General features: G+C 44.0%; 1 protein-coding gene across 1 annotated transcript; it reads left to right on the top strand.

The window, feature by feature from the left end:
* The first annotated feature begins 960 nt into the window (after positions 1–960).
* ZC4H2 (zinc finger C4H2-type containing) lies at positions 961–12,049 on the top strand. The gene is made up of 5 exons (XM_033137762.1): positions 961–1,204; positions 6,636–6,807; positions 7,780–7,952; positions 10,079–10,241; positions 11,195–12,049. Exons 1-5 carry the CDS (start codon positions 1,152–1,154, stop codon positions 11,306–11,308), a joined length of 675 nt encoding a protein of 224 aa, XP_032993653.1. The 5' UTR covers positions 961–1,151; the 3' UTR covers positions 11,309–12,049.
* Positions 12,050–13,721: the final 1,672 nt, after the last annotated feature.

The following is a 13,721-nucleotide window of genomic DNA, read 5'->3' as shown; positions in this document are numbered from 1 at the left end:
TTACAGGCCTCTAGATCACTAGGGTAATGGGCTTTTGCCCTAATTCCCTCTGTCTTGGAGTGGAATAATCTGCTGCACTACATTAATACGTGGTGCATTTTGTCAGAAAAAGGAACAATTGAAAGCAAATGCTTTGTGCGAACCAATAGTTGGTGGAGGCAAGAACCACAAATTGTGAAGGAGGCAGGAGCTCCTCTTTTTTCCTTCCAGAAATGAGGCAGGAGCTGAAGAGAGAGAGAGTGGGGGAAAGGAGTAAAACACCCATTGTTTTGGTTCAGTAAGGACAAGGAAAGGGCGTGTTGGGCAGGGCTGCCAAGAGGTGAGAATGGGGGTATGAATGTACAGAGCCCAGAGTGGACAGCAGCCCCCAAACCTACAGCTTTCATTTTAAAAAGCAAGTCTGTGACTCTTTGAGAATGAAAGTTACGGAACAAAATGTACAGATATCCCTCTAAGTGATTGGAATCATTAGTTTATATTTCACAAAGGGGGGCTGTCTATGTTGCACAAAGCTCTCAGAAAACAATATTCTCTCTCTCTCTCTCTCTCTCTCTCTCTCTCACACACACACACACACAACTTTGTGCAACTTGCTCTCCTTTCGTACAACATACATTACTATATTCTACCGCCTGTTGACTATACAGTATATACCATAAAAGTAACTATGTAATTTTTATATGGCATTTTATCCAAATTTTGTCAAATAGAGGTTGTCGTTTTTAATTCATTTGATGAAGTATTATTATCGAAAGAGCCATAATTTCCGCTCTCCAGTCTCCATTAAAAACAAAAACAAAAAAAACACTCTAGGAAAACGCATCTCACTCATTTGCACTCCTAACGACCACTGGACATAATTAGCTGTGACAAATGCAAAGAGAGGTTGCCGGAAGAAAGAGAGCAGTAGCTCCGCGCTTTGCATTGTGGGCCTTGTAGTCTTGGCCGCCTAAGTGAGCCTGGACCGCTATTACAATCTGAACTCGAAGTCCCGAGAGGTCTCGCTCTCCCCAACCGCAGTCTTTGCGCTCAGAAGCACGGTCGGGGCGGCTACATTGTCTCTATTGTATTGGATTTTCCTTTCTCCCTCCTCTTTGCCTGCTATTATTTTGTTCATTTCCACGGGAGGTTAAAATCGTAAATGAGAAAGCATGGCTGATGAACAGGAAATCATGTGCAAACTAGAAAGCATCAAAGAGATCAGGTAAGGCTTTCGTTGTCTGTTTGCCTTTTTTTTTTTAATAGAAAGGATGGTGATACACAGCCCGATTCCACGCATGTTTACTCCTAATGCAGCCCTTCTGTGTCTAGCGTGGTTTACTTCCAGGAAAATGCGTGCGTCGGATTGCAGTTTTATTTCTCCCCGCCCCCGTTTTCTTTTTCCACTGTGAAAGAGTGGCTGATTTATGCTCGTGTAAAAGTAGTTACTATGAATGTCACACAAAAGGTCCATTGGATTTTAAATGGAGCTTCTTTTGAGAGCAACAGACGGGGGACGGGGGAGGCGGCCCCAGACTGACTTATTATGAATGCACATAGAATATGCACAGCGGAATTATGGACCATACATTTGCAGAAAATCGTCCATTATTATCATTATAATTGCTTTGTATCAGCCTCTACCAACCTAGTCCCTCTCCAGATATTAAACTATAACTCCCACCAGCCTCAGCCAGTGTAGGGAGTGAGAGCTGTAGTCCAATAACATCTGGAGGGCACCGGGTTGGCAAAAGCTGTTCTGTGTTAAAGTCTGCCTTGCTACATTCTTTTTGGAAGGATGCCTCAGGAAACAAATTAGTAAGCCTGATGCTGTGTGTGCTTACTCAGAAAGAAGCCCCACTGGGTTCAGTAAGGCTTGCTCCCTTGTAACTGGGTATTGGAAACAGTAATATTTTTAAGCAACATAAAGCAGTTCCGATGGATGAGCAGCTCTGACAATGAACAAAGTTGGAAGATAGATTTATAAATTGAAGATGTGATTCCTCCTAAGCTGAAACACTTTAGGAAATAGTCAAGGTAGAAGGCAGGTGAATTTGGGCATATCCTTGCCAAGAAAGGATGAGGCAGAATTTGTATTGGGGAAATCTTCATTACAAGTTTTTATCTGCCTAACACAGGCATTGCTTCCAGTTGACCTGTTTGTTGAACATTCATCCTGATTTGTTTGCACAAGTTTGCAGGGAGGTTTAGACACCAGATATTTATTGAGCATTTATTCTGATTTGTTTACAGAGAGGTTATTTGACATTATTCCTATCCCATACATTCCAGTGCAAAAAAAGTTAGATTTGGGGGAGGAAGCGGTTCTGTTGTGCAGGAGTTCCAAATCAACTTTAATTTCACAACCTATGCAATTTGCCTGTATGTGACTGAATCTCACCAGAAAATAGTGTCATTCTAGATGCACACTGTGTTTCCCTTCTCCTGTGGAAAAGAGAAGGGCCTTGGTAAATATAGGGATGCAAAGCATAGTCAGTTTTCTTTCCTTTCTCTTATTTGCAGGGGGATCAACTCCCCTGCTTATTAAGGGAGTAGATATGCACATTGGAGACACACAAAAGAAAGAAATAATGGACTGAGCACAGCTGCTGCAGTTTTCTAAAGCCTCCCTCCAGCACGCACACGCACACGCACACACACACACACACTGAGCTGGGAATGCCCACCCTTCCATGCAATGGAACATTTTACATTTTTATAAAGTGGACATGTTACTGGGACATATGTAGTTTGCAAAGCACCATTCCTCTTTCACTTTTAATGTGGTTTTTTATATGATATGAACCTCATGCTCTTCTTATTGTTTCATTTACCTTGTCTAAGTCTTTTTGTGAAGGCAGAGTCACATTTTGAAATGGACCATAGGAAGTTGCCTCATACTGAATCAGACAAGAATGCCAACACAGTTGCCAACACTGACTGGCAGCAAGTCCCCAGGATTTCAGGCAGGGAGTCTCTCCAAGCCCTACCTGGAGATGCCATGGGTTGAACTTCTGACCTTCTGTATGCAAGGAAGATGCTCTAGCGCTGTTGCTCTAGCTCTGTTGTATGAACTTATAAAATCCTAAGCAGTTTGGGCCAGGCTCCTTGAAGGATTGCTTTCTCCAATGCATACATGTTTGGATCTTGAGATCTTCTGTACAGGGGTAGCCAACGTGGTGCCCTCCCAGTTTTGGACTACAACTCCCATAACTCATAAATAGTAGCTGTGCTGGCCAGTGCTGATTATGTTGTAGTCTACAACTTCTGGATAGCTGGATAGCTGCTCTACAGAGATCCAATTAGTTTATTTGTATCTAGTCATCAGACCATGAAAAAACAAAAGTCTGTTCTACAGAGGGCCTTTTCCAAGGTCTCCTGTCCTCAGCATCTAACAAAGTGAGGCAGGTGGTTACTGGGGAGAGGACCTTTTCGATGGTAGCACCCTCTTTAACAGAAAGCGCTCCCCAGACACTTGCCTTTTAAGGTGCCATGTGAGGCCATTTCTGTGATTCCAAGGAACTCCTCCAGGGGTCTTGTTTATTGAGATTTCATCCTGATTTCCTTGTTGGGTGGTACATATAAGATTTTCTCCTATTCACCCACTCTTTCCACTGCATTTTCCCATCACTTTTCAACCTGCAGAGAGACCATTTCTTTGTTGTGCTACGGTGGCAGATCTCTTTAATCCAATTTAACTGCATAAATCCCTCACACAAAAAATTGACAGTCAGGAGGCACTCTGTACCTTTTATTTACAGTAGACACATTTGTCTGGTGGGTTAGATTTTGACACCACGCTTCCCTCATGCTGGATTTAAAAAAATGCTGTTGCGTTCATGATTTCAGATGGATTTTATTGTTCTATAATTAACTTCAGAGTTTTTATTGTGTCAAATCTGAATTGTGCTTTGGGTTTCTAATGCAAAATACCCAGAGAATCCAGTTATACAGCCAGCACATGAATGCCCAAAATAAAAGTGAAACACCATGGGAGTGAGTTTTGAGGCACAATTTGCAAGAGGAGTGTGTGTATTAGATTGATGGATGAAGGAGGAGATACTGATCATTCTACAGCTTTTTCATTATTATTATTTTGAAGACTATTCTGGCTTCTAATGTCCAAAGCTCTCCTCTCCTTATTTAATGGTGAGTTATTGGGATGCGGGTGGTGCTGTGGGTTAAACCACAGAGTCGAGGGCTTGCTGATCAGAAGTTCGGCGGTTCGAATCCCTGCGATGGGGTGAGCTCCCGTTGCTCGGTCCCAGCTCCTGCCCACCTAGCAGTTCGAAAGCACGTCAAAGCGCAAGTAGATAAATAGGTACCACTCCAGCGGGAAGGTAAACGGCGTTTCCGTGTGCTGCTCTGGCTCGCCAGAAGTGGCTTAGTCATGCTGGCCACATGACCCGGAAGCTGTACGCTGGCTCCCTCGGCCAGTAACGCGAGATGAGCGCCGCAACCCCAGAGTCGGACATGACTGGACCTAATGGTCAGGGGTCCCTTTACCTTTACCTATTATAACCCACTGATTACAGATTTACTTGTAGGGATAACATAGGGCTTTACAAGTAGCCTTGGATGAAAAGCTGACCCAGGAACAGAGAAGGGCACAGGGGAAAATCTAAACTGATAAATTAATGGCAAATTGTTATTATTTTATTCAATTTCTAACAACAGTATCTTGACTGAAAGCTCCCCTCCTTCCCAGGTTTCCTTCTCTCTTAGTTATGATGCTCTGTTGTACCTTAGTTCCTCCTCTGACATCCTAGTTGTGCTAGAGGTAGCCTAAACTTTTCTCTCTTTTTTCATTACTTCTGTCATTGTAAAGAACACTATTTCCCCCAAAGAGATGAACCCTCTGAATATATAGGGCTGGCTTATACTGAGTCAGACATGTGACCTACTTATGGAAATATGGTCTACTCTGAATGGCAGGAAAACCTCCCCCCCCCAATGTCTCACATAGACTCATGCCCTGCTGTGTGAAGGTGTTGGCGGAGATGATGCCATAAATTGAACTTGGGGCTCTTCTGAAGAGAAACCAGTCATTTTGTCACCGAGCTCAGGGTTTTCTCTCCTTCTGCCACTGTGCTATGTGTTCCATTCTGAACAAAAAGATGGCATCGCTGCAAGTTTTCATCCTCCCATTTGTTCTGAGCTGCGGCAAAATGTGCTGAGGAGACCAGGAAAAGTGTGCAAAAGTGTGCTCTTTTGTTCAATGTGTTCTTGGAAGTGTGAGTGCATGAGGCTTGAGAGAAGGGGGCAACAGAGCTGATGGCAGAGCCGTTACGGCACTGTAGGCTGCAGGTGATGCCGTAGTGAGAACAGGGACGGCATCTCTCTGATCATTTCCACTGCAGCTGAGGAGGCCCATGCAGAGCTAGGTGGCCAAAGATATGATACGACTCCATTTTCTCCTGTTGTTGAAGCCTTGGTGCTAATGATGTGCTGTAAAGGGAAAGAGAGGTGCAACAGAAGCAGTGCAGAAAATGGCAATCTAGAAGTTAAGGTGTATGAGCAGGTTTCACCAGGCAGAGGCTACAAAGAAGAGTTGGCTGCCTTAGATGTGGTGATGCTGGGGACTGAGATCCAACAGGGTAGGGCTAGAGCTAAGTGGTGAAGCGCCTGCTTTACATGCAGAAAGTCACAGGTTCAATCCCTGGCATCTCCAGGCAGGGCTAGTGAAGACTCCTGCTTATCAAACTGGAGAGCCACTGCAGACAGCTCTGAGCTAGATGGTCGCAACTCGGTATAGGCAACTTCCTATGCTAATAAGTAGAGCCCTGTTACTCCAAAGGCCCAGCTAGTCAAGGATTCTTTTCCCACAGTGGCCAACAAGATGCCTATGGGAAGCTCATAAGGACATCAGCACAATAGCACTCTCCCATTCATGTTCCCCTAAAACTGGTACTCAAAGGAATATTGCCTCTGATACTGGAATCATCAGTGGTTTTTCTTCCCTGCTAAGTCACTGAGTTGTGCCCAGATACCTTGCATTAAGTAATCTGTTAAGTAAGAAATGAACCATGTGCCAGTTAGGTATGTTGATTGTACATTTGACATGCCAGTCAGTTGACTGGTCAAAAATTGCCAAATTGCATTTGAAGCCAAAAATGGCAGCTACATATGTGGCATCTGCCCTTTAAATTTTATTATTTAAAAATGAGCAAGTGGAAAAGCTAGGAAGTGGCAGCTAACCATAACCTGTTGTGTTAGAACCAGGAAACTATGGCTTCAGAACAAGTCAAGATTTTAAAGCCAACTTTAAATCTTCATATCCTGACTTGATTGGAAACCATTAACCATTGTTTCCCAGTTGGGTGTAACAGGAAGCTATGGCTGACTGTAGATTTGGGGGTTGTTTTGTACGAAGCAGGGAATGACACAGGAGCAAAGGAGCTGCATCTGTGAAGGTTGTGTATCTCTCGGCTTATGACGCCCAGGTTTGAACGTAGCCACAGCTTCAAATCATGGCTATTCTATGTCCCTGCTGCCAAAACCCACTTTCTTTGGAGCTCAGCCTCATCACCTGACATTTAGACCGTGGTTGGAATGATTTTAATGCCTCTTGGCAATCAGGAAATGCCACCTCAGCTTTATTTTGATATCTTCTGTGCATTCATGCCTGTGGGTGTCCCCTCCCCCCCCTCCCCCAGAAACAAGACTTTGCAAATGGAGAAGATCAAGGCCCGCTTGAAGGCTGAATTCGAGGCTCTGGAATCTGAGGAAAGGCACCTCAAGGAATACAAACAGGAGATGGACCTCCTGCTGCAGGAGAAAATGGCTCATGTGGAGGAGCTGAGACTCATCCATGCTGACATCAATGTTGTAAGTGACAGCCAGGCATGGTGGTAATGAGTTTTCATGATCATTCGAGTTGCAGTCTTATGCATACGTGGGAGTAAGCATGACTTTTGCATTTGTTGGGTGTACTCCTGAGTAACCTGGCATAGTGTGAAGGCTTATCTACTACTAATGTTGTGCTTTCCCTCTTAGATGCTACTCCTCAGAAACATGTGCTGAATTCATTCACTTCCCTGACCTGGTTGCAAAAAATGTTGTCTGTCCAAGATTTGTTATTTCACTTTCCCCCCTGACAGGCTAGGCAGAAAGGAACTCAGAGAAACTTTTATGTGAACAAAACATTCAACTATGGAACTTTCTGTCACTGTGCAAAAATGTGGTAGAAAAGAAGATGTTATGTTCATTATTTATGATCTTGCTACAATGCTTGATGTGGGGATGGTGGGGGGGGGAATGGGAAGCAGAGAGAGGGACAAAGACACAGAGAGAGAAATGTTGAGGTCTAGAATCCTTCCCAATACAAATATTATTGTTAATATTTTATGGCCCCATCAATGTATTTTATGTACTCACTATGAGAGGATAGCTCAGCACTGGGAAAATGACAGAAGAAGGGGAAACAGGAATAAACAGGAAATGAATTTGTACAGGGAATCTTATTCAGCCACCTCTCTGGTTCCTGATACTGCAGCAGTCCGCAAACATCTCTTCACAACCATAAGACCTAGAAACTTGATTTTTAAAACTGAGGTTCTCAGGGCATTGACCTCAGCTTCTGTTCCCACAACCTGTGCTGTTTCTGCACTCCTGCAGAATCCAGCATGGGCTTTCTGTATCCCAGATGACTCTCTTCATGACAGTTTCATTGGTCTCTTTTAAATATTCACCTGAATGTAAAAACCTCAACATTGTGTGGGCCCCCTGGTGCTTTTGTTGCAGCTGCATTTCAGGCGGGGCTGGACAAACCTAATGAATGCTGCCTTGTTCCTTCTCCAGATGGAGAACACAATCAAGCAGTCGGAGAACGACCTGAATAAGCTCTTGGAGTCTACCCGCCGTTTGCATGAGGAGTACAAGCCTCTGAAGGAGCATGTGGATGCCTTGAGGATGACTCTGGGCTTGCAGAGGCTGCCAGATTTGTGTGAGGAGGAAGAGAAGCTCTCCCTTGAGTAAGCTGACACATTACTTGTTAAAAGCTTGGGTACGCACAATGAAGAGGGGATGTGTATGTAGGGTGCTGTGATGTCCAGTATTCTGAAGGCCCTTTGGATCTCTCTTTACTTGAGGATCATGCTTTTGGAGGTTTTAATTATTGTTCTCTAAGGCTTAAAAACAGAAATTGTAAATTCTTATAGCAAAACATTTTGGCTTCTGCATTCATCAATTGCTCTGACAAAAATGATACTATTCCCAAGCCAGCAATTATAGAGCTTTGAGAATGGAATGCTCAGAAAACGTTCCTTCGCTGAAGCTTAGTGATGGTTGAGGCCATGCTGTGTTAATGTGCCCAGCATGTGCATCCATAAGTTCTCCCTTTTTTGCAATGCTATTGGATCTGCTGACATCTCTAAAGCAATTATTGAGAAGTCTGCCTGGCTGTGCTTCTCAGAACTGAAGTGTTTAGTAACAGCAAGGGGGTCCAACATGCGGCCCTCGGGGCCTTTTTGTGTTCCTTGGCAACATTTGACACCCACCCACTTGCAGCCCTCACACTGTCTTCCCAAAGCCTAGTTAGCACTTCCCTAGCCTAAGGAGGTGGGAGGGATTGAGGACCCTGCCAGAGCCTCAAGCATTCTTCCCAAAACTTAGCATCTCACTTAGCCAACTTTGGGAAGGCAGCGAGAGGGCTTCACTTCCCCTAAGTACTATTTTCGCCCATTTGGTATGGAAAGTTGGACCACCCTGAGTCACAGGTTGCTCCACATGTGTGTGTAAAAATTGCTTATTTGTGGTTTCTAAAATGTCCGTGTAGGTCGGTTGTAGTTTTACCTACCGTATGTACTGGAAATGACATATTGAAGTTCTGCATTTGATGCTATGGATTGAATTACCCGGTACCTGCAGGTGATGTCCTGTTTGATGCAATATGTTCTACCCATCCTGCTGCTTTTGAAAGTAGCTGTCTGAAGGAGACACACACAGGTGATGGAATGACAAGGAGGAGATCCAGGGTTGCTGATAGATGGCTTAAGTACTACTGTACAGCTCCCACTAATACTTTGCATAGATTGGGAAGCTGCTGTAATATGGGACACTTGCTGATAGCACGCAGTTTAGAGCTTGCCAACTATGAGTAGCTTTCTCTGATTGCCAGGTGATAGTTAGGAGATGCTGGATGGAAATCTACCACAAATGGGATATACTGTTCTTTGTTAGCTGACACCTCACTTTGATAGAGTGATTTCCATCCAGCATTCTAACATCAAGAATCTTCCTACTGATATCAAAGATATAGGGAAGCACCTGTAGGGATGAAAGGAGAAGCAGTCTATTCAATACCTGAACCGTACACTTTATACTTCACATGATATATTTTGAAGATAGTAGTTCAAAAACTTTAGGAACAGGTACTCAGGATGGAACATGACACCTGACACATGGCAGGTGTTCAAAATGGCAGCTCTGAGTTGACTACTCCCAGAAGTTGAATATTCCTCATAATATTTTGGAAGAGTAATCTTTGGCCTCATCTGCCCTGTACATTTAAAGCAGTATCATACAACTTTAAAATGTCATGGCTTCCCCCAAAGAATCCTGTGAGCTGTAGTTTGTTAAGGGGACTGAAAGTTTTTTAGACTCTCTATCATCCCCCCAGTGCTGTAACTCCCAGAGTTCTCTGGGAAGAGAGATTGAATGTCAAACCACTCTAGGAATTGTATCTCTGGGAGATACAATTGTGTGTGTGTGAACAACTCTCAGTGTAGTTCTTACACTACAGTTCCAGGATTCTTTTTTTTTGGGGGGGGGGAAGCTGTGCCTGTTTAAACTGTTATAAAACTGCTTTAAATGTGTAGTGCAGATGAGGCTTGTCTGGTTTCCCCGTGTCTGTTAGTGAGCGGCAGCATAAGAACACAAGGAAAACACTACTGGATCAAAGCCAAGGTCTGCCCCAGCTTTGTGCGCTTCAGATGTTTCAGACTACAGCTCCCATCAGCTGTGCTAGCTGGGGCTGATGGGAATTGTAGTCAAAAAGTCTGGAGTGCACCAGGTCAGTGAAGGCAAATGTAAGCTCTCCAAGAGAATAAGAGTGGCAGCGTTTCTGCATAGCCTGTATTAGTTTTTCTTCTTTGTTTAGCTACTTCGAAAAGCAGAAAGCTGAATGGCAAACAGAACCACAGGAACCTCCTATCCCAGAATCTTTGGCTGCGGCTGCAGCTGCTGCTCAACAGCTACAGGTGGCCAGGAAACAGGACACCAGACAGACAGCAACATTCAGACAGCAACCCCCACCCATGAAGGTAAGGACACACCTTTTGGGTCACTGGTGGTCAGGCAATCCAGCAGCAAAACAATACATTGTGGCACCCTTCACCCTCCAGAAATTTTACAGCACAATTCCTGATATACAGTTTGTTCACATAAGTCATGGATCATGTGTCAGTTCACAGAATAAATTCTAAGTATAAAACTCTAGGTTATTAGTCAGCATTTCCTCTCCGCAGGCCCTTTTGAGATGTGGGAGGGGAAACTTTCCCCTTTATTCACAAATGCAAAAAAAGAGAGAGAGAGAAAGTCACAGTTCACAAGAATTATCCATTTTTGTAACCCCTTTCACTGCTCTTCTATGTCTCATGAGATGGTCTGAGAAAACCACTTCCCATACATTATTGATCCAGTTGTAAGAAGGGATACCCTCTTTCCATTACCGATGTTGCGCTATTTCAAGCTGGGCTGCAGTTAATAAAAGACATACTAATTCCTTATGCTGAAGAGATTTCTATTATTAATGTTAAGAGAATGCAGCACAAGTGTTGAGTCTGGCTCTACAGGTTGGCTATTGTTTCAAATACTTTATGCCAGAATGCTTATGCTACCTCATGCTCCCACCGTATATGGAAATATGAGCCCATGTTGCCACACTCTCTCCAGCCTTGTTTATTTTTGCAAGCTTGGACATGGCCCTGGGCCATCTTAGAATAAACTTAAGGGATGTTTCTTGCAAGTGATTGTGCTTTGTGTGATGAGGAAGTCTTTCTTTCATCTGTCCTGTACTCCTGCTGCCAGCTGTTTTTATCAGGTGGCTCTTGAGCTCTAGTATTATGAGAGGGTTTCTCACAGCAGGTATGTGTTTGTTGACTTCTGAGGAAACTTGGCCAGGCTGTGTCTGGAACCATCAAGGTGAAGAAGCTGCTCACCCTGGCTTTCCAGGGAAAAACAACTTTCCTAATGAGATGGTTTTATTGTATTTCAGGCTTGCTTGTCATGCCATCAGCAGATCCATCGGAATGCACCAATTTGCCCTCTCTGCAAAGCCAAAAGCCGCTCTCGGAATCCAAAGAAGCCCAAGAGGAAGCAGGATGAATGAAAGCCTGCCAAGGAAGTTTGTGACCCAACCAGACCCCAACCATGCCCCATTTTTCAGTAGAACCATAAATGTGACCAGCGTTCATCCGAGTGCAAAATTACAAGCCTGACTATAGCTTTTGTTTCTGTTTATCATGATGTTAAGCACAACTGTTTCATTTTGGACCTTTATTTTCATCTTTTGATTTTCTGCTTTATAGGAAGTTATTAAGAGGCAATGGTGCTACAGTTTGTGACATGTTGGTCATCCCACCATTTGGACTCCTGCACACAAGTAGAACCTGTACCACCCTCAGGCTGAAGAACACATGGTACAGAGAAAACAAAGGCTTTTATCCGATCAGTGATAACATGATTAATGTTTTAGAAAAACAAACTGAATGATTTTCTACTCAGCTTGCTAAAACATCTTCGTTTTCCATTCCACGTTTCATTTCCATTCCTCCACTAATTTTGTATCTAGCCATTATGCTAGTTTCCAGAGCCGAAAAGTCTTTAAGTGGGCAAAACTGCGTATGTCTGATTTTATGGGAAGTGTGTCTTTACTCACCTATTCCTCTTCCAGTTATAATCAGGGGTATGTGTTAAGGGAATCAGTACTCTGCACTACCTGGAAACACTGATCAATTATCTTATCTGTTCATGCAAACTTGCATTCGACTATGCTGTTATTTGCAAATTTTATTATTTGGACAATGCATCCCATTTTTGCTAATCATGGGGAGTTCCAAGGAGCCTGTACACAGCTTGCCTTGTGGCTTAGGAAAATACTATTCGACCACTATTTCAGCATCCAATGCTTTAGCAAGTATCGCTCACACAAAGAAAAACATTTTTATGTTTGCAACGTTAAGGAAGTAGGCACTTGCTGAAAAGAAGCTGAAACTTGCAATTCTGCAAGACTTTGTGCTCCTGCAGAGACATAGGAAGTTGCTTTTCACCGGGTGGCTATGTTCCCCCTCCACTGTTGTAGGCAATATGCCTGTGAATACCAGTTCCTGGGAACTACAAGTGGGGAGGGTGCTGTTGTGCTCAGGTTCTCCTTGTGGGCTCCCGCTGGGCATCTGGTTGGCCACTGTGAAAACTGGCCTTAGATGGACCTTACATGGACCAGCCACCAGTCTCTTATTTTCAGGTTAGACTATTTGCATCCTTAGCCCACAATTGTGGCTGACAGCCTGTGACAAGCAGGGTCCCCAACAGAGAAAGGCTCCCATCACCTGTTCCCTGTTCCCTTTTAATTTAGAGGGTGAAGAATCTCCCATCTGCAAGCCAAACATGGCCCCATCTGTCCAGCCTACAGGACTCTTCACCCCAGGCCGAACCCTCACCAGCCTACAGGACTCTTCACCCCAGGCCGAACCCTCACCAGCCTTGACTGGAACTTGCCCCTGATCCATGAGAATGCCTCTTGCTTGCCTGGTTGGTAGATGAAGAAATGTAGCTTACTGTACAAATGTAAGAGGCTCCTCTGTTCTGCCCATTTTGTCTGGCATGCAGTCCCAGGAAAGTTGCCCAGAAGGGACTGCAGCCTTATGGGTGAAAAGGTTCCATAACTGCAGATATCAGGGTTTGGACCTAGCGTCTTCTGCACTGGTGGTTTGTGGTCTACTACTGCACTTGATTATGGCACACACATGAAGAGCCCTGGTGGCTACCATCTGAGTGATGCAAAATGAAGAAAAGAAAAGCATCCATTCATTTTGCTCAAGGAAGGAGTGCAGGAAGCTGCCTTTTACTGAGTCAGACAACTTGTACATCTAGCTCAATATTGTCTACACTGATTGACAGCAGCTGTACAGGATTTAAGGCAGCCCTCCCTGGAGATAGAACGTCGGATCTTCTGCATGCAAAATGGATGCTCTACCAATGAGCTACAGCCTTTCCTCAGTAGTGTGCCCCGCCCTCACTTTTGCTTAGTAGTGTTGCTGTTACTTATCCCCTTCTGAACTATCAACAGACAAGACTGAGTCAGCATTGAAATGTTTATTCGGAGTGGTGATGCCAGGATGGCCAAATTAGTTCTCTGGCATGGACAAGTGTCTGAGTTATTTTAACACAGCGAAGAGATAACTTTTGTTGTTCTTGGTAACGTCAGCTACAAAACAAGCAATATAACTAGGCTATGTGATTGAGTATTAACATTTGGGCTTACACTGCCCATGCACAGTCCAATGATTTATATAAAAGGCTATTCAGCATAAAGGTAGGATTATAAATGTCTTGTTTGCTTTACATTTGTGCAGTATTTTTTTTTAAAGTGTGAATCTTTCAGATGCTTTCACATTTCTAGTCCTTAGATGTAAAGGGGGGGGGAGAGTATGTGGCTCTCCAGATGTTGCTGAACTACAACTCCCATCATCCCTAACCATTGGGCATGCTTGCTGGGGCTGCTGGCAGCTGGGGTCCAACAA

This window comes from Lacerta agilis, chromosome Z, assembly GCF_009819535.1.
Source record: "Lacerta agilis isolate rLacAgi1 chromosome Z, rLacAgi1.pri, whole genome shotgun sequence".
Classification (NCBI taxonomy): Eukaryota; Metazoa; Chordata; class Lepidosauria; order Squamata; family Lacertidae; genus Lacerta; species Lacerta agilis.
Note: the sequence above shows the minus strand (reverse complement) of the source record. Positions and strands in the feature narration are given on the sequence as shown.

What these genes read in the sequence shown, in the direction of transcription:
- ZC4H2 (XM_033137762.1), top strand. Translation starts at nt 1,152, where the DNA reads ATGGCTGATGAACAGGAAATCATGTGCAAACTAGAAAGCATCAAAGAG. An exon ending in GAAAGCATCAAAGAGATCAG is followed by an intron (nt 1,205 to 6,635) that starts GTAAGGCTTTCG and finishes CCCCTCCCCCAG; the next exon opens with AAACAAGACTTTGCAAATGG. An exon ending in GAAGAGAAGCTCTCCCTTGA is followed by an intron (nt 7,953 to 10,078) that starts GTAAGCTGACAC and finishes TTCTTTGTTTAG; the next exon opens with CTACTTCGAAAAGCAGAAAG.